The 19,540-nt window shown below is 45.6% G+C and overlaps 1 protein-coding gene across 2 annotated transcripts in view; it reads right to left on the bottom strand.

Moving 5' to 3' along the window:
- Positions 1-19,540, bottom strand: part of kcnma1a (potassium large conductance calcium-activated channel, subfamily M, alpha member 1a) — a gene marked incomplete at both ends in the record, with an annotated part of 141,117 nt that overhangs the window by 15,233 nt on the left and 106,344 nt on the right. For both annotated transcript variants that reach the window (XM_079729764.1, XM_079729765.1), the window contains 4 exons: positions 2,901-3,093; positions 4,391-4,615; positions 5,940-6,063; positions 12,349-12,442. In XM_079729764.1, the coding sequence (XP_079585890.1) occupies positions 2,901-3,093; positions 4,391-4,615; positions 5,940-6,063; positions 12,349-12,442 (636 nt within the window). The remainder of the gene's footprint in view (positions 1-2,900; positions 3,094-4,390; positions 4,616-5,939; positions 6,064-12,348; positions 12,443-19,540) is intronic.

Genomic DNA, 19,540 nt, shown 5'->3' with positions numbered 1-19,540 from the left:
AATAAATATGTCTGGCGTTTACTGGAAACATTTGACCTCTCCACTTGGTCTCTCGCACCAAAGTCTCCATAATGTAACACATTGAACATCGCAATCTCTATATATTTTACAACGATTCAGTTATTTCTATAATCAATAATTTTATGTTCCGATTTTGACCAAAAAAAAAAAATCCTTGAATTAAAAAAATAACCTGCACAATTTCCAACATCAAATTCACTGTGAAATACACACGACGACCCATCATATTTACATGCCGCCAAAAAACGTTTGGATGTCTAGAGGCCCCATCAACTGCAGCTGAACAGGAGCGGGTATAGCCAGACAGAGAGCTGGTCTCCCTCCACCACAATGTAAAGCTGACAGGTTTATCTGAGATCTGGGTTACACATGCCCTGCTCTAAACCCCCCGGGCACAGCTTTGCTCTGCGGCTGACTACATGCTAGCGAAACCGTGAGAAGCGCTCCCCCAGGAAGCCACGTGTTTACTTATTCATTTGCACCTTCTTGTTTTAAATTCAACCGCCCCGCCGTCTCCATGTTATCATCTCTGAGTGGTAGGACTCCCCAAAGCAATACCTATGATACACTGAGCACGTGTGTGTGTGTGTGTGTGTATGTGTGCCTTTGTGTTTGTTTGTGGTTGTACGTGCATGGGTGCAAATGTGTGCGTGTCCTTGTTCATTCATGTGTGTGTCTGTGTGTTTGTATATTCACGTGTGCAAAGGTGTGTGTGAGTCCTTGTTGATATGTGTGTGTCCTTGTTCATTCGTATGTGTGTGTGTGCGTGTCTCTGTGTTCGTCTGCGTGACCATGTGTGTGCCCATGTGTCGCCTCTGGATCTACGTTTGTGCGCGCCGTTACACACCTGTGAATGTGTCAAACACACCAAGCGAACGTGCGCGGCACACATTCCACAGTGCAATATTTATCACTGCAACCGACGGTTGATGTAAGACCCAATCATTGACAACAATAGGCTCCATCCATCCAGTGTGGGAGGGGGACCCAGGGAGCCTGGCGGTCCGTCATCACGTGAGCCGCGTACTGGTCCCCGGAGCGGCATTGTGTTCTCAGATTTACCCCTGCTTACTGGGCCGGGGTGCCATTGCTATTGACAGCGCATCACTCACACCTGGCTGGGTGGAGAATAAAAAATAACCACTGCTGGTGTTGTTGTTTTTTGGTGCTGGAGGGGTTCGAGAGGCGAGGCGAGGAGAGGAGAGAGGGGTATGGAGCAAAGGAGATACACCCTCGGCTGATAGGCATGTTTTATTTGTTTTTGTTTGCAACCGTTACCGCGTTTGGTATTAAACTGTTTATTTTAGCGCGACGGAGAAGTGTGGAGAAAGCGCTGGTTGTTGGGACGGTTGCGAGTGTTTACGTGTGAGATTGCGTCTGTTTGACTGTTTTAGGGTGTGTGCATGCAGCTATGTGTGTCTATGTGTGTAGGGTACATATATTCCGATGTGTGTGTGTACACGAGTGTGTGTGCGTGTCCGGTAGTGGGACTGTATGGGTAAGTCTATTCATTTGCGCAAATAAGTGTGCACATGAGTGTTCTCGTGCGCCAACGTTTCTACACATAAGCTTGTGTATTTGTATGTATATACTGTACGCGTCAGTGTGTGTCTGCGTGTGCGCCAGTGTCACCCCGTCTCCTTATGCACATCCGTCCCTGCCTGTGCGTGTGTGTGTGTGATCGTGTGTGCCTTGCGTGTGTGTGAGTGTTTTGCTGTGACTAACGAGCAGCAGCTGACTCGGCGTGGATGGTGATTTGTGCTCGCTGCTTAATGATGATGAAGGCTGATGGGACGCCAGGCTGCGTGTGTTCGTCTCCAAACATCAACAATCTGTTCCAGACCATTCCGCCAGACACCAGGTCCACGGGGTGGGGTGCGGGAGGGTGGGGGGGGAACGCTGTCATTAAACGGCCCGGTCCCGTTGATTACATCATTAAAAAGTGTTATCGTGGCGGAGGAGGACGTGTGTGTGAATTACTGAAGGACATGGCTGGAATAATCCGTAAATGATGTTGGAAGAAAAACTTTAACGTGGCGTTTCAGATGAAGCCGTCACCGCCCAGTGTTGTGTTTGGCTGTTTCTGTGTGTGTGTGTGTGTGTGTGTGTGTGTGTGTGTGTGTGTGTGTGTGTGTGCGTGTGTGTGTGTGTGTGTGTGTTTCTGTGTATTCATGTGCATGTGTGTGTGTCTGTAAAAATAAAGCTGTTCGAGTTGAGCGATAACATCGGTTTACTGCCAGGGATTTTAAATTAAACATACGTGATGGACTACCGCTTGACATGTTGACACATCCATCCCACTGTTACGTTCTTCTTCCTGTTCTCTCAGGCCCGTCCTCGCCACCCCCTTTTCCCATCTATGAGTTCAATCTTCCCAGTCTGAGATGACCCTGTCCTCTCTAGGGGAAACCAGCTCTGATTCCTGTTCAGGCAGCAGCCGTGAGCACCTGTTTGTGAATCCCTGCTGGATGAGAGTTCCCCTAAATGCATAAAGTGGTTTCACGGTAGAGAGTAGTATGTAGTTCATTGAATGGCCTATAGGTGGTTCATGCTACTAGCATGTAGTTCCTCTAACGGCCTGTAGGGTGTTCAAGATAGAGACTAGCATGTAGTTCCTCTACCGACCTATAGGTTGTTCACGACAGAGAGTAGCACGCAGTACCTCAAAAATTGGGCTTATGTGGTTCACGGAAGATAATTACATGTAGTTCCTCTAGTGGCCTATAGGGGGTTCACAGGAGAGACTAAAATGTAGTTCCTCTAGTGGCATATAGGGGGATTGGGGTGGTTGGATACACAAGATGCGCTGCCATTCTAAATTATCGGGGAGAAATGTGAATTTTTCAATTCAAAGCCTATGAGGGGGAGGTGGCTCTTACCCTGGGAATTTGCCTGCAAGACCCCGATACTGTCATCAAACTGCATAGACTTTATGTTGAGCGACGCCAGGATGCACTCTTTGTCCTGCAGCGAGACGTCGTCAATGTTGTTCTGATTGGCCGACAGTATGACACACATGTCGCAGAGGTTGATGTTGACAGCTCGTAAATCAGCCCGGCTCAGTGGAGTACCCTTCAGGAGGCAGCGAGAACGAGACAGAGAGAGAGGGAGAGAGACAGAAGGACAGAGAGAGAGAGAGAGAGAGAGAGAGAGAGAGAGAAGGACAGAGAGAGAGAGATACAGAGAGAGAGAGACAGAGAGAGAGAGAGAGAGAGAGACAGCGGAAGAGGAGAGCAAGAGACAGGGGGAGAGAAAGAGAGAAGAAGGAAGAAGCAGAGGGAAGAAATAAAAACGTGGCACAAAGAGAAAATACAAAAAAAATTTGAACTAATCAAAAAAAGAACCAAAAACAAACCCGAAAACACAACAAAATAACAGCCAAGCTGGGTGGAGGGAGGAGAGAAAAACTAGTTTAAGAGCAAGAGGTGGAGTGGAGCTCTGGGAAATTAGTTAACAAGTATTCCAGTGCGGAGGCGATGACATTCGGCTGATGTAACAGGCCGTGGGGGGGTAGGGGGGGGGGGACGCAGACTAATCTAAAGGCTAGCTGGCGCTGAAGGCTGTGTTTGGGCTTCTCCTCTGTGATCATCAGTCAAGCCAGGCCTAACAAGCTCTAAAGGCAGCCAGCCACTGCGTCCACAGCTGTCACTGGGGCTGCAGCTCCCTGGAACCCTTGCCTGGGCTTTTATTTATCCTCAGAGCATGGAGGGAGAGGGACCGATCACAGAAACCGACCGTTCAGCCCGAAATAATTTGTGATCGAATTGAAGTGACAGTCGACGACGGTTCGACTCACGGAACTCATCGGGATTACAATGTGCACGCAAACTCCGAAATGTCAACGCACAGTGGTCAGTTTACAGCACTCCTTGTAAAAGAGTAGAATGTTTCCGTGTCATTCGCTGTTCATCGCTTAGCCTTACACCAGTCATCAACACCACCCTCCATCCACGCTAGAGAAATAAAAACCACTTCAGAAATCTGAATCTGAATCACAAAACAGTTAAAGCTAGGGTAGGCAATTTATTTTAGAAGCGATATTTTGGGATAAAGGATATTCCAAATACAAAAGAATATTAAGCAACTGTACAAAGGTGTTAAAAGGTTGGTTGGTAAGATTTAACAGATACAATTTAACTATCCATTGTTAGAAATACTGTCAGCTATGAAAATGCTGTGTGAGAATATTTGTTTGCGTTTCTTTTGGGAGGTTTAGTTTCAAAATCTTGCTTTCTGCGGCTCTCTTTTTTTTTTACAATTCTCAAACCCAGCTACAGCACATTTAAGTTAACCTTAAATTAAAACGTAAACCTTTAAAAAAAAACATAAAAAACCAAGAAACGCAATATATGTCCCGAGGTAAACTCACGGGCAATATGGAGACCTTGGGGAAGTTGTGTAAGGTCTCCCACTCCCTGCGCAGGTAGTCCAGTGAGCCCACAAACACGATGGGCTTGAGCTCGTGATAGTGAAAGTTGCTGGCTCTCAGAGGCATCACCAGGTTTCGCAGCCCCACCAAAGCGGACGTGACATCTCCAAATATACAGACCACTACATGACCGCTCAGGACCGTCATCGACGCCTCGCTCCGGGTCTACGGCGAGAGAGAGACAAAGAGAGACACAGGGGGACAGGAGGGAGAGAGAGAGAGAAAAAAACACAATACAACATAGTGAGAAACGGAGGAGTGTCGGCTTGAAATGTCGGGAGGAAGAGGAGAGATAAAATAAAAAGATTAATGCGATTTAAAACAAGAGTTTTACAGGTTTATAGTTGAATAGTTCATGGCTATTCAGTCGTACTGAATAGTATGCTGGACTAAATGCAATGTATCTTAAATGTATAGTTGGTTAACCAAGCAACCAATTGTACACTCCACTATACATTGTAAACGTACATTTAAGAATGTACTCAGTAATACTAAGTGAGGAAATCAGAAATGAAGAAAAAGATCCGAGCTTTAGCAGATTTTAACCATTTTCTACAAAGATGCAGTTTGTGAGATATTGCATGCATATATCTCTGGAATGCAGCAATGCATACAGAAGAAAAATAAAGTAATGTTATGTATGGCTCTCAAGGGTTTTGTAAGGTGCTGCAACACTATTACTGATATCCAATATCTTTGAAAATAAACACAAGGATTTCTGTCCAACACTAAAAAGAAAAAAATCCCTTTAAAGTCAAATCAAGTTTCGTTAATAAAACATTGCACCAGTGTGATCTTCCAGCACTATCAAAGTTACATTTTATCTTTCCAAATGGGAATGTTGCTAATTGCAGCTTCACAAACTTCTCTCTTCTCATCTATCTCAGAAACCCAAACACGCGCACACACACTGTTATTTTCCTTGAAACACATACAAATACACAACTCCCACACCCAAACAGGCCCTTTAAGCTCCCTTCTCAAATCCCAAACTCATGCCTTGAAGTGTAGCAGTAACTATTCGCTGTACAGAGTATAGAAAACAAAACAAAAAAAGCATTCCCACTCACCTTGAAACAACGGCGAAGCAATGAGAGAAAGTGTCAGTACATATTAGTTATCGATTGTTTAACGTTATTGATCGGAACCAGGGAAGGACCTTAGATCTTAGCGACCCTCCCCCCCCTGATCAGGACTGCCGTTGGCCATGATCTGATTATATTATCTCTCTGTCTGACCTAGTGTATCTACGTATATAGGCCGTGTTATCGAAATCAAAGTCTAAACCTCAAGCTTCTTATTTATATTTTGAGTATCTTTTGACAGGGACCGTGCACATCGATTACGTTGCTGGAAACATGCCAGAGTTGTGCCAAAGAGGATAACTTCGATCATCTGCTGGGCAGGCAGCTAGCAGGGCAGTGGAGTCCCTGGGGCACGCAGCCAGCACGGCTAAGTAAGTGCCACCGCCGCCGCCACACACACTCACCAGGATGACCTTCTCGATCTCCTTGGAGGGACACCAGTGGAACATGCCCGTGGAGTCGTACTTCTTCACGCTCATGTCCATGTTCTCGATCTGCTCGTTCCCGGGGATGAGCAGCGGGTCGTGTCTGCTGTGGGAAAAGGTGCGATGAAGGACGTTAGAAAACGCAAAAAGTGTTTATCAAAACACTAAGGGCCCTATCTTGCATCCGGTGTAATTGACTTAATCACTGGCGCACGTGTCGTTGCTAGTTTGCAACTGGCGTAGAGCGTTCTTTTCCCTCCTGCGCCACGCGTCGGTTAATTAGGGAATGATCTTGCGCCCCAAGGGGCGGTTCGGCGAAGGAGGAGGTGTGTTCTGGCGCAAAACGTTCCCTGGTGCTATTTTGCAGTTTCAGAAACCACTTGCAAACCTTAAAAAAGAAAAGAAAACCTTATTCCATGTGTGAATTAGGCCATATTATTTGGCCATAAACTGAGCCATTTGAAGTTTGAAATTCATGTGCATCTGTCTCATCGGAGACTGCAGACGCGCTGTTAAAATATCAACTTGTCAGATTCAAATGCGCTCATGGCTCTTAAAGGGGATGGGAGCTGGCACCCTCATTGGTTTATTGCACGTTACGCCCAAACCACACCACACCTATTAGGCTACTTCAAACCAACCCTTTTAAGATTTAAAAAATTGTCATCGCCATAGAACCGCCCACAAAGCTACTTGCGCTAGCCGCTTCTCACTTGTGTTTCAGACCGTTAAAATAGGGTCCTAAGTGTTAACGAGTGGGGCAGTCGCAACCCATGAGGAAACGCTTTTATCAAAAGTAAATCACGGTGATTTCAGATAAACGTCATTAAGGAGACGGTACGTGACATCATGTTGCTATAATGACTACAAGTTGGGATGCAGACATTGTGTGATCAACCGTGCATCTTTCAGCTGGGAGGCACAAACCCTAGCCACTACTTGCTTGATGGAAGAGTTAGGGAAGGCACTAAGCCGGTTATCATTTAGCGCGTTTTTTCATGCGCATCTGGTTCTGTTTAACTAATGGTTATTGTACTTTCCCATTCAAAAGCAACTCATACTGAATCCCTCCCCACTTTCCCCTCATTGTTTATAAATTGTCCACTGGGGTGTAAACTGTTGATGTCAGTAGGGTGGTCAGGTGAAGGGGTGCCAGGTGTCAGTGTGTGTGGGTGAGTGGGTGGCAGAGAGACTAGCAAGGCTTGTGAGCGGGCACTACATATCACCAGAATGACATGACAACTACCAGGGCACCAATTACCAGCTTTTTACCAGCCCTTCTCCCCGAGGCCTGACGCCACACGGATCCAACAGTAAAGAGGCTCCGACAAGCTCGTACTTTAAATATTTCAGGAATTTGTCCAATCACATTTCGGTTTTTCGCCCCCCAACGGCGGGTCATTAATGATTCAACGGCGCGTCACAACCAAACGGGCTAATCTTCCGCATCGGGCTGTTGAGTTTGATCTGTTCGTACACTGACCGAAAAATTGAAGAGAAATAGAACTTACCCTGCCACAACTGTCTTAGAGAGTCTCCTGTGGTTTGCGTTTATTCTACAAGACTACAGAACTCCCCACAGAGTTAGTTTTTGGCAAGGCAACAGAAAAGCTAAAACTTTACACTAAACAGTTCGAATTTACAGTAACCGTAGAAACTAAACCTTCGTTTTTGGCAAAGGGCCTTTGTGTGTTGAGAATTGTTATCCTACATTACATGAAAATATATATATTGTATTCAAAACACACAAAAGGTAAAAAAGACGGGGGGAAAGCGGCGTGATTGACGTTTGAGTAATATGAGAGGAAGAGAGAATTTTCACCCGCTCCCAAAAAATTGACATGCATCTGTCTTAATATCACTCTCTCTTTCCGCTGCCAACACTGTCACATTGACAAGCCTTTGGTGTCGTCTCCTCCTTTACCCTGCATTTGGATGCAAGTAAAAAAAGTTTTTTTTCTAAACTGTCAATTAACTCTCCTCCCTCCACCTATCAAGTCATAAATCGTTCTTTTCAATACCTCTCTATTCTATCCCCCCTCCCCATCCCGTCTGTCCGTTCGTTCATTCCTACATCCATCTACAATCTCCCCCACCCTGGGGTGCGAGGAGGAAATCAGTCGGTGGCGGTGATAATAACGCTGACAGAGTTTAGTGTTTTTACACCCGCTCCCGATCTTTCATCCTGACGCGAGTGGAGCGCCAATCACTCAAGTTAGAGCGCTCCTGTCACGTCAACCTGCCCTGCTCCCCTTCCCGCCTCTCCTCCTCCGCTTTTCCCTCCTCTCTCCCCCTCTCCTTCCCCATCCTCTCTCCTCCTCTCTTCTTTTCGTTGCTCCTCCCCTCCCCTGCATCTCATTGTGACTGGCACATGCAGGCAAGCAGGGCTGCCTCGCCACACTCTACCCCTCCCTCCCTTCCTCCCTCCCTCCCTCTCTCTCTCTCTCTCTCTCCCCCTCGCCTCTGTCTCTCTATCTCTGTCGGCCACTCACTCGTCTACCTCTCCGTCTCTCTCTGTCTCGCTCCCTCTCTCTCTCTCTGTCTGTCTGTCTCCCTCCCTCTCGTTGTCCCTACCTCTCTCGCTCTTTCTCTCTCTCTGTCTCGTTGCCAAGACAGCTATCTTTCACAGAGCTGTCAGCAAAGTGACTGGCAGACTGTCACGGGCCAGGAACACCTCCTCCTCCCCCCTCTTGTCTCATCTCCTTGCCAATACTCTCCTCACCTCCCCTTGCCTCATATCATTTTCTCTCCTCCCCGTTTCTCCTGCCCTCTCTCCCCTCCACTCATTCTCTCTCCTTTCCTCCTCTCCTCTCCCCCTCCTCCTCTCCTTTTCTTCTCCTATCAGCTCCTACGCTCCTCTGTCCTCACTCTCTCCTACTGCCCTCCTCTCCTCCCCTCTCCTCTCTTCCCCTCGACTCCCCTCTCCTCTCTCTCCTCCCTGTATTGAACTATACTTGCAGCCCTGTGGGTGGTTTGAGGTCGGGGGTTGCAGACAAGACATTTGCCGTTGCTGTGCCACACCCCGGGCACATCATCAGCCAGAGGACTTTGTGGCCGCTAAGCCATGGAAAGACGCTGGGAGCTGGGTGTTGATTCCAGGGAGAACGCCACGCCAGTGTGGAGGCTCCATGTTAATGCAGTGACCTGTCTTAATTGTTATCCCTTAGGGAGGGACTGATTGGCTGATGAAAACAACACAGTCACACATGAATGCACACCCATGCATGCTCACCCACACATATTCTCACACACACACACACACACAATTTTCGACACACACACACACACACACACACACACACACACACACACACACACACACACGCACACACTTTGGCACACAGAAGCACATAGAAGATAAGAGGGACAAAAGTCTACTTTAGACATTTTAACAAAAAACGTAATATTCGTAATATTTAGTATACGTTTAGTTTTCACATTATAATAATAGTAAATACCTTCTCATTACCAAGGAAATTTATTTTCTCTGTCGTTCGTGCCTTAACTCTATCTTCTTGTCTCTCTGCCTCATTGTATATTTCAACCAGAGATGAGTTATTCCTCTGTATCTCCGAACCACCCACCCCCCCAAAAAACACACACACACACACACACACACACACACACACACACACAGACACACACACACACACACACACACACACACACACACACACACACACACACACACACACACACAGACAGACAGACAGACAGACAGACAGACAGACAGACACACACACACAGACACACACACACACACACACACACACACACACACACACACACACACACACACAACACACACACACACACACACACCCTTCCCCTCCCCTCTATCTGCCAGGCTGTGAGGCAGCCTTGCGCTTTGAAAATTTTCCCCATCATGCAAACTGACAAAGGCATGCTTTTCAAAAACCCACAGCCAATCTGTTGATCATTATTTATTTACAAAGGCCTTCAGGCTGCACGTCCTGCACACACAGACACACACACACACACACCCAAAAACCCTGCACTTGATATGGTTCATGCGCTCTGTAGCTTGCTAGCTCGCTAGCGCTCTTGCTACCCCCCCCCCCCCCCCCCCCCCCCCCCCCAACACTCTGGTCTTTCTTTATTCTTCTTGTAGAAGAACGCTTCCCTAAGGCTACCTCAAACAATCACTTTTCATTGTGCATAAAATACACCTTGTAACTGCACAACTCTTTAATATATACAGTGTTATATGTTGACTGGGGCAGCTGGGAAGGAAAGAGGAGGGGCTTGTGCACTGTGAGGGGTAATTTGATGTTTTGCTGAGGGCTAAGTCTATGAGGAAAATAATAAAAAATGATATATATATATATATATATATATATATATATATATATAAATATATACACCTACACTTTTAACAGAGGGGGCTGTCATACTGTACCCAGGAGCTATCTGAATACAGACCGCCTCCCCCCCCCAACCCCTCCCACCCTGAAGCAGAGAAAAAACTTTGACACCACTTTGAAGCGTTTTTTGAGAAAGAGGAAAAAAGAAATAACTCCAAAGAATTATTATCTCTCCGGGATCAAAGACGAGACGCATACATTATGGCAGAAAACAGGGGACCATCTCTTAGGCGTAGAGAGGGGAGAAAAAAGGTTCTGCGCTTTAAGTTAAGCGGCTGAAGAACCGAACAAGTCAACCTGAGCCGCAGAAGCTGCAAGTAAGCTGGAGATTTGCCAATGCCAATACCTAATATATTACAGTTTTATTCCCCTCTGAGCAAGGGCATGTCAAATGTTGTGCTGTTGCACACTTGACTAAAGGGTACAGGCGCTCTACGCTGGACTAATGGTTTGGCAAGTGTGAGGGGCTTATTAAATTGTTTGGAGTTTTCCAGTTGTTGTTTTTCTTTAGCCTTGCAGAACAGAGGCAGAGGCTGGGGGCAAGAGTGGCGGTGGAGGACGGATGAACACGGGGTCTGTGGTCAAAGTACATACAGTAGGAGGAGGAGGAGGAGGAGGAGGAGAGCAGAAACCTATCCTGGGGGAGGAGGCTAGCAACACCAACAAAGAACTGACAAAGAACCTGTAAAGGGGAACATTGCAACAATAAAAACAAGCCCCAAAAAATATACAAAGAAAGACACTGTTTAGAAAAGTGTGCAGAAAAAATGTGTTATCAAAAAGTTGTACTATACTTTTACCAATATTATACTCTAATACACACAATATGTACAATATTGTGTACACAGTGATGTCTAATCTTAATATTAGCTTTATATTTGTAAAAATAACATTTGGCTTTTGGGTTTCTAAAGGCTATGCTTGGCAAAAAATACACAGTTCACGCACACAAGACAATGAACACAAGTGACAACAAGAGTATCGTGTGACGGGGAGAAAAGAACTCCGACACGGCATTCGGTTTAGGTCTAATTTCTCTGCAAGTATTCATAAAACATAAGGCCGTTCCGTTCGACTCACTGGGGCTCTGAGAACACGCGATTTGACACGCCGCTGCTTGTGTACACCTGTCTCTTCTGGTACATCCTCTATAACTATGGCTACCAAGAACGTGCCCTTTCCCCGCGTACTAACTCGCCGCGCTGTGCCACGGGAGCACAAGCAAACCCGAGCCTTTTTAGCTTTCAAAATCAATTAACGGCAATTTAACTCCGGCGGACAGGATAAAAGCAAAGGTAAAGTGGGAGTTCATGTGTGATTGTGGTGAAGCTACATGTGGACCAGCGAGTGGGTTCTCCTCTCACAAGGGGTCTCTGCCTCTACAATAGGCAGAGGGGGAGAGAGAAAGAGTAGCCTACGGGCAGAGCCCCGGTGTTCTGATTGGTCGGGGGCGTCATTAGTGCCAGCATTGTTTAAGGAGTACATGTGGACCCGCCCGGAGGTGGTGACAGCTGGAACTTTAAAGCCAGAGGAGTTTTCAAACGACTCCTGGCTGGCAGCTCCCCTTTTCTCTCATGACACAAATATTCTCTCAGCGCTGTCATTACCCACTGACAGCATGCCATCCTGAACAGCCAAGCCCCCCATCCCCCCCCCCCCCCCACCACACCGATTTCACCCTCACTCCTCCTCACCAAACCCGTCTCTCTCTCTCTCTCTCTCTCTCTCTCTCTATCTCTCTCTCGCTCTCTCTCTCTATCTCTCTCTCTCTCTCTCATTCCTCATTTGCCCCCCCTCTCATCAAGCCATCCCACTCACTACAATTCCAACCGGCAGCAGCATCTGTCTCTGAAGTATCGCTCACTCACACACACCCACACCACCACCGCTACTCAAACCCCTGTGTGTGTGTGTGTGTGTGTGTATCTCAGAGTTTCTTTCACTCACTGGTTGAAGGCTGGAGGCTGGGGGTGGGGGTGGGGGTATGAAAGATGGCGTCTTACCTCATCATCTTGGGAGAGCAGTTGGGGGAGTTGCGCATGCCTCCGTTGCGCTGCTTTTTTTTGGGCGAGAGAGTTGACGGGTGCTCGTCCTCAACTGCAGACACAGACAGAGTATATCAGACACACACACAGGAGAGGGGGGGGGGGGGGTTGCAGGAGAGAGACAGAGAGAGAGAGAGAGAGAGAGAGAGAGAGAGAGAGAGAGAGAGAGAGAGAGAGAGAAGGGACCTGGTATACAGAGAGAAAAATAAGTCACAAGTAACAGGCTTGGTAAATTCAAATAAAAAGATAAACAATTAACAACCACAATGTAAGAATATTAAATTGATATTAAATGTGAGAGAACACCTCCAGAAATTATATAATTATGTAAAAAAAATACAAATGTTAATAGGTAAGTACAATTAAATTAATCAAAGAGAAAAACAGGAGAAAAACCAAATAAAAGGCCTTGAAACATTAACCAAGGCTACCATCTCCAGCCTCTCCTTTTCCTGTTTGTGTTTTCTGGGCTGCGGTTCATCTGCCCTTAGCCTGGAGCTAATAGATGCTTCTAGAATCTAGAGTGATTCTCAATTTGTCAGCAAGTAAAAGTAAACTAATAAATGTCTAAGGCGTGGCTGGACTTGTAGCAGTCCGCCTAGACACAGTGGTCCCGCGTACCTAAGCCAATAAATACCATGTGTGTGTGAGTGAGCACACCGTCATCATCTGTTGGCGATGAGGAACCAAAGCGATGAACGGAGAGCAAGACGATGAAGATGATGGTTTTCTGGTGAGGTTTTTGATTTTGAACATGGAGATCAACTGTATATTAATGCATGTATGGCCAAAACCCATTCCGCTCCCCACTATAATGGCTCTTCTACAGGTCTCCCTCCATGCTGTGAGAAAAGCTTAGCACACAGCTACACACACGAACAGGCCTCCCCAACATGGCGGACTTAGCTAAACGCAAACAGCACGCCGAGGGGTGGCGATGGATTAGTGAGGCCATGAATATTGAAAGCAGCAGGCTCAGCAGCTCAGCCTTCCAGCCCGTAGAAGAAGAGGGTCAAAACTAGCCTCACAAAAACTGAACTTGAAATATGTATGAGGTACAGAAGCTCATGTAAGATTAAATATATGTCTTGTTGCCGTTTTTTTTATCGGTTGACACGTTTGTGGCGTTTAGCTTCTGCTGCCACACAACAATGTATTTTTAATACTTCTGTTTTCCCGTCAGAGATTCATCGTCCGGGTTGAAGGACGATAAGAAACAAAAAAACAAAGAAAATACAAATAAAAGTGAATGCTGTTGTTTTTTTAGAACAGTGAGAGACGGGCTGACTAGCTAACGCAGGGCTTGGCGTTGGCCAGGCCGCTAGCTCTGCATGTGACTGGACGTGTCTGATCTTCACTGTTTGTGCACTTCAAGAGAGACAGTCTAGCCACCCAGAGCTCTCTCTTGCGCGTCGTCTCTCTGTCTGACACATGTGAGGACCTCTGCTCACTGGCCCTGTCATTTTAGAGCGGCATTAGTCCTTTGGTAAGAAATCAATGGCACGCAGCATGAGATTAGTACAGAAAAAAACCTGCATCACAAGTGTGCATAGCAAGCCGTGACTTCTCGAACAAGCACCACAGTACGTTTACTTCTGCTTTCACTGATCTGATCACACTGAGAGAAGGAATATGACATTGTCTTGTCATCCGTTCTAGGGCTGTTGATTCAAATTACGATTTTTTTTTTAAGAGCAAGGAATACTCAGTGTATTTGATCTTCAGTTGCTAAAAATCAATATTAAGTTTGAGAACTAATTAAAATAAGGAAACTGAATGCGAAACAGTTGCATATACACACACACCCGCTCAAGGGCTTGCTATGTTGACAGACACCATGCATAGCAGCATCAACAGCAGCAACAACAGCAGCGGTAAGGGTCGCTCGCTCCCAAGCAGCCTGAACGTACGGTTAGGAAAACCCCTCTTACAGCAAACAACAGCAACAACACAAAATGGCAGAGTTACTGTCTGATGCACTCACTCCCCCGCACCCTCCCCCCACACACCAAGCAGATGAAAGAAGAAAAAGAGACCTACAGGGCCTACTGTGATCAAGCAGCATGGCATTACTGGGATGGTAGCGGTATTTCACTGGCAGACTGAGCGTCCGGTTGAGCCGGCCCTTGGCCAGCAGGGACCTGCGCGGCATTCCGTCCCCCCCCGCCCCGGGGATACTGAGCCTCAGCCGCGACGGCTCACCCGCCGCCCCTGCTCCGGCCCCCGCTGGGAGCAGGCTTCCTTTGCGGTTATTAACGAGGGGGACGGTGCCCGGACTGACGAAGGGCTCCTGGAGGTGCGTGGAGTTGTGGTGGAATGTGTTTGAGGAGGTGATGGCGGTGGCGGCAGAGGAGCAGTTGGTGATTTTAATCGATCGGTTTTGATAGGATGGCCTAACCTCCTCCTTTACTGTCGAACAATGGAGAATAGTGAGAGTGAGATAAGATCTGTTTTTTTTTATTAAATAGATGGATTAGATACATATATATGTTAGATAACAATACCGGAATACGGGTTTATGTATGTTTTAGATGTTTAGTGGTTAGCAATACTTTACAATTATTTATTTTGACCCTATATCAAAAGGGAACAAGGTTATTGTTAATATACATAAGCATAAAAGTGCTAGTGATACAATGTGTATTTTTAATTTGACTAAATACTGACATTGTTTATTTAATATTATTAGTATTACCTAACAAAATAAATTCAGGACATAAATACATTACAATATTATGCATAATGCAATTACATAAAACCCAATTCAATATATATTTTAATGTAACTAATACTGTATACTTTTATATACAGCTAACATGTTCATAAAACAATTATTTATGATTATTATTTAGATGATTTTTAATAGTATTTTATTTTATTCCATTATTTTTCTTTAGGTATCTTTAGTGCTCATATAAAATTGTTCAATATAGCTATTTAAGAATAAATAAAAATCTAATTTAACCATTATACATAACCATAAGCTTTGCGCCAACTCAAGGGTAAAGAAAGGGTTGAAGCTAGGAAGGGGGAAAGGTCAGACAACAGTCGTCTTCACCGAGTCGTGAGCACAAGCGATCGTCTTGCAGTTTGAACGGGTGGTTCGGTTCGATGGGTTGGTTGTTTGTGGCCGGTGATAGGTAGGTAGAGAGGGAGAGAGCGTCGCCAGTGGGGCCCCGGAGCGATATAAACAGACGTTTATCCCAGCCGTCAGCTGCCTCCTTGATTCAAGGAGCGCCACCGATAGCTCGTGGATTCATCTGGCCCTTGTCAAACACGCGCAGTGTTTAGAGCGCGCTCAGCCACCCTGGCAGGTCCACCCGCGCGCACTCGGAACAACCGCAGACGGCAACTGTCCCTTTGTTGAAACGCTAATCACGTGACAGCAGCAAGGGCGCCGCCACCGCTGTCCATGCAAAGCCATATTGGATCTGGGGTCGGATGGCTGTGGCGACCAGTGGTTAGAAACCGGACGATGATGATGAAACCAATAAACATCGAGACAAATGTTTACTTTCTCCACATGAGCATCCAGGGCAAGGATTGTGTTCAGCATCATCGTCTGCATTAGTTGCAAAACAGACGTTGAGGGATTTGTTTCATTTTTTTGAATATAACTTATATCTTGTCTGTATCTATAATCGCCATCATATGTACCAAAAAAATGAAAACGTGACATTCACAAAGCCCCTCAAAAAAAAAAACAGAAAATTTGAAAAAACCGACCGAAGCGATTTTTTCAACAGAAAAACCAAAGAAATGAACATAGATTATAACATAGGATACTTAGGCTAAAACTATCATTTACAGATAGAATTCAACTTTTTAAGCTAACATTGATAGTTCACTGTTAGTCTAAAAAAGTAGAGTTTTTAACAGCTATTCTGTCAACTCTTGTAGATTTACCTAAATTGCAATCAGCTTTGAACCGAACACCAGCCTCTTTCTGACCCCCACTGTTGCCTGGTGTTGTAGCGCCATCTGCTGCTAGAAGCAGCACAATACAAAGAAAATATTTCAAACACCTACACATTATGGCGGGAAAAAAACGAACAGAAAATTAAAACGAAATGTAGAATTACAAACGTGACCCCTTAAATCAACCCCAATTACTACTAACCCCAATTAGTCACCCTTTTACACCCTTAACTACCTTGATAAAGACGTTATATACAATAACAACTCCATTAATCCCCACTTAAATTAGACATTGATATTTTACAATTAGCTTTGCTTCAGGGACAGACAGAAGAGGATGTCTGTAAATATTTATAAAGCTATAAAGTTAAAACAGAGCAAAGAAAAAACAACCATAGCAGCAATTTCGTTATTAATAATAAAGTTCAACACCACATAGCGACACCACATGCCTGAACACTGGGTGGGGGAGCTAAGGCATGATGAAGAGGGGGGAGGGGGGGGGGAAGGTGGAGGGACAGAAGAACAGACTTACTTGATGTGACATATCCATTATACTTATATTTGGCTGAGGAGAGTGCAAAGACAAGTGGTAGGTTACATGGAGGTAGAGAAGATGAGGATATACACAGAGACACACAAAAAAAATGAGGAACCGCAACCATAATCAAGGTGAATGAAACAACATAATGAGGAAATAAAAACATAACACATTGTTTTTTATAGACAGTGATGAAACAGTTATTAGTCAAAGGCATACTTTAAATGTTGGCATGGTCATTGAGATGATGAAGTATGAAGTGGTGGTGCAGTTTAAATAAAATTATACAAGAAGATGAATGAAATGAAGTGTTACCGAGCGTAGAAAGCAGTCTGGGGGGCCAGCCATGATTTAAGTTTGAGTGTGTTAGTCTTAGTCTTAGTAGTTTGAAAATAGAAAAACTGAGTTGGTTACGTGTTTAGTTTTAGGTTTTATTATATCATTATATTCTTATTATGTGATTGTGTTTGCGATGGCTGGATTTCACCCAGAGGATTCTTGAACATTCTGAGCTCCATGAGAGTGACAGTGGCTCTGGACTATCGTCACGACAACTACTAAAGCAATAATAATTACAATGACAACACCCAACCACCACCACAACAACAACAACAACAACAACAACAACAACAATAGGAACGACTGCCATTTAAACAATAGATCGCAAAAGCAAAATCAGGAAAACCGGCCAACAACAGACACGATAACAAAGAACTTCTTTAGATTTGTGTGTCTCTGGTTTTCATTCACACAATTAGAGGAAACACAATGTTCCAAACCCACAAGCCTCTCCCTCTCGCTCTGCTGTGTGTAATCAGGGAGCTCTGACCGAGGATGATGCCTTCTGCCAGTATCTGGGCACTATAACAAACCCGTGTTTGGGTACTACGGAGCCAACATAATTCGTACTCTGTCCCGTACTTAAGACATGAGGGGATGTACGCTGGTGCACCACAGCAGAAAGCCACTCTACCCCGATGGTGAAGGTCACAGGGAAAGCTCTTGGGTGACCTATGACCCCCCACCCCTCCTCTCGGACAGAGAGCCACAGAGCGGTCCTGGCATCTGTCTCTAGCGATCTGCCTGTGCTCCACCGAGGAGGTAGGGCTAGGCTAGGCTAACTGGCTAGCATGTAGCGGCACTATGCTATAGGGGATGAGGGTGGAGAAAAGGCGGGGGAGGGGGGAGGAAGGGCGGGGGGGGGGGGCGCCGGTGGACAGCAGCTGTCAGGACAGGTTTGTTGATGGACCAGCCGGGCTGGCGAGATGAAAACGCAAACATAATTTCCATGTCGGCACGGATAAGGTCAGCCGCTGAAGACATGCACGACACACACAGTACATGTGTAGGCACTGGTACAGAAGTGTACAAACAATAACGTATGCGGACACACACACACACGCACTCACACACAGGCAAACCCACACACGGTGGCCAGTATGTCCTAGCATACGTCCCCAGAGAAAAGGCCTTCAGCCTCCAGCCTTCGAGGCTAAGTGACCGCCGCGAATTCACGGGGGTCCAGATCTGTCTGACCCGTGTGTGTTGGAACATTGTGGGCTACACTGAGCTCCATAACCTCTAGCTCTGTGGGGGCCTCCTACACACACTTAACCATGCTGGGCCAGCTCTACGATAGGAGGTCACATGGTGAAGCTACGCTAAGCTAGCTTATGCTCAATATTAAACATGCCTAGTTTCAATATTAACTATCCTATTCCTTTATTTCCCATTGGGTATTCATGTAGTGGAAGTTATCTTCTATTTTGTATAAGCACCATCTCTGGTTTCAGACTTAAAAAGTGTAAAATGTAATAACATGGTTAAAGTTAGTCTAGATTATCTCTTCCAATGTTCTGTTTCTGCCTGAACTCATCTAGCATGCTGGCAGCACTTTTTCCTTTTTGCTGACTGAACTTGTAGCTGTATATTTTTGGACTTGTGTCATTGTAAAATGAGTATTACCAAGAAAAAGTGGTTGAAAACAATAGTATCTTCTGTATCCTCTACATATGCGATTTATTAAAAATAATCTGAAATCCATACCACTGAAAACCATAAAGACCAATTGTGTACTAGCGTTCAGCCAGTGAGACAGTAGCCCTGCATTGTGCCCGGTGCTGTGTGTGTGGTCTGAGTTATACTGAGTGTGCCGGTACATGGAGCTAATTGGTAGAGGCACTGAAACAAAAGAAGGACAAAAAAATCAAGAAGTATCCAAGAGATCAATTATCCAAGTGCCGCTTCAGAGTAAAGAATCTGCTTCAGATTTACAGTTAGATTAGAAAATCCTCCAGGAAACCAGACGTCTTACTCTGTGTGCTGGTGAAAAAAATTAAATAGGTGCAGCTGTTCACCGATAAGACAAAGAGGAGCAGCAACCTTCCTATAAGGCCACTGTGCTAGTAAGTAAGCTAAGCTGTAAAGGAGACAAACTGTAAGACAGAAAGCAGGCTTACAGAGAGATAGAGACAGAGACAGACAGAGGGTGAGAGAGACAGAGACAGACAGAGGGCGAGAGAGACAGAGAGAGAGAGAGAGAGAGAGACAGAGAGAGAGAGAGAGCGAGAGAGAGAGAAACAGATAAAAAGAGAGAGAGAGAGAGAGAAGGGGAGAGACAGAGAGAGACGGAGAGACAGAGAGAGCGAGAGAGAGAGAAAGGTGGACAGAGGGGCCTTTTCTTCCGGAAAT

The sequence above is a fragment of the Pollachius pollachius genome (assembly GCF_949987615.1).
Source record: "Pollachius pollachius genome assembly, chromosome: 2".
NCBI lineage: Eukaryota > Metazoa > Chordata > Actinopteri > Gadiformes > Gadidae > Pollachius > Pollachius pollachius.
Note: the sequence above shows the minus strand (reverse complement) of the source record. Positions and strands in the feature narration are given on the sequence as shown.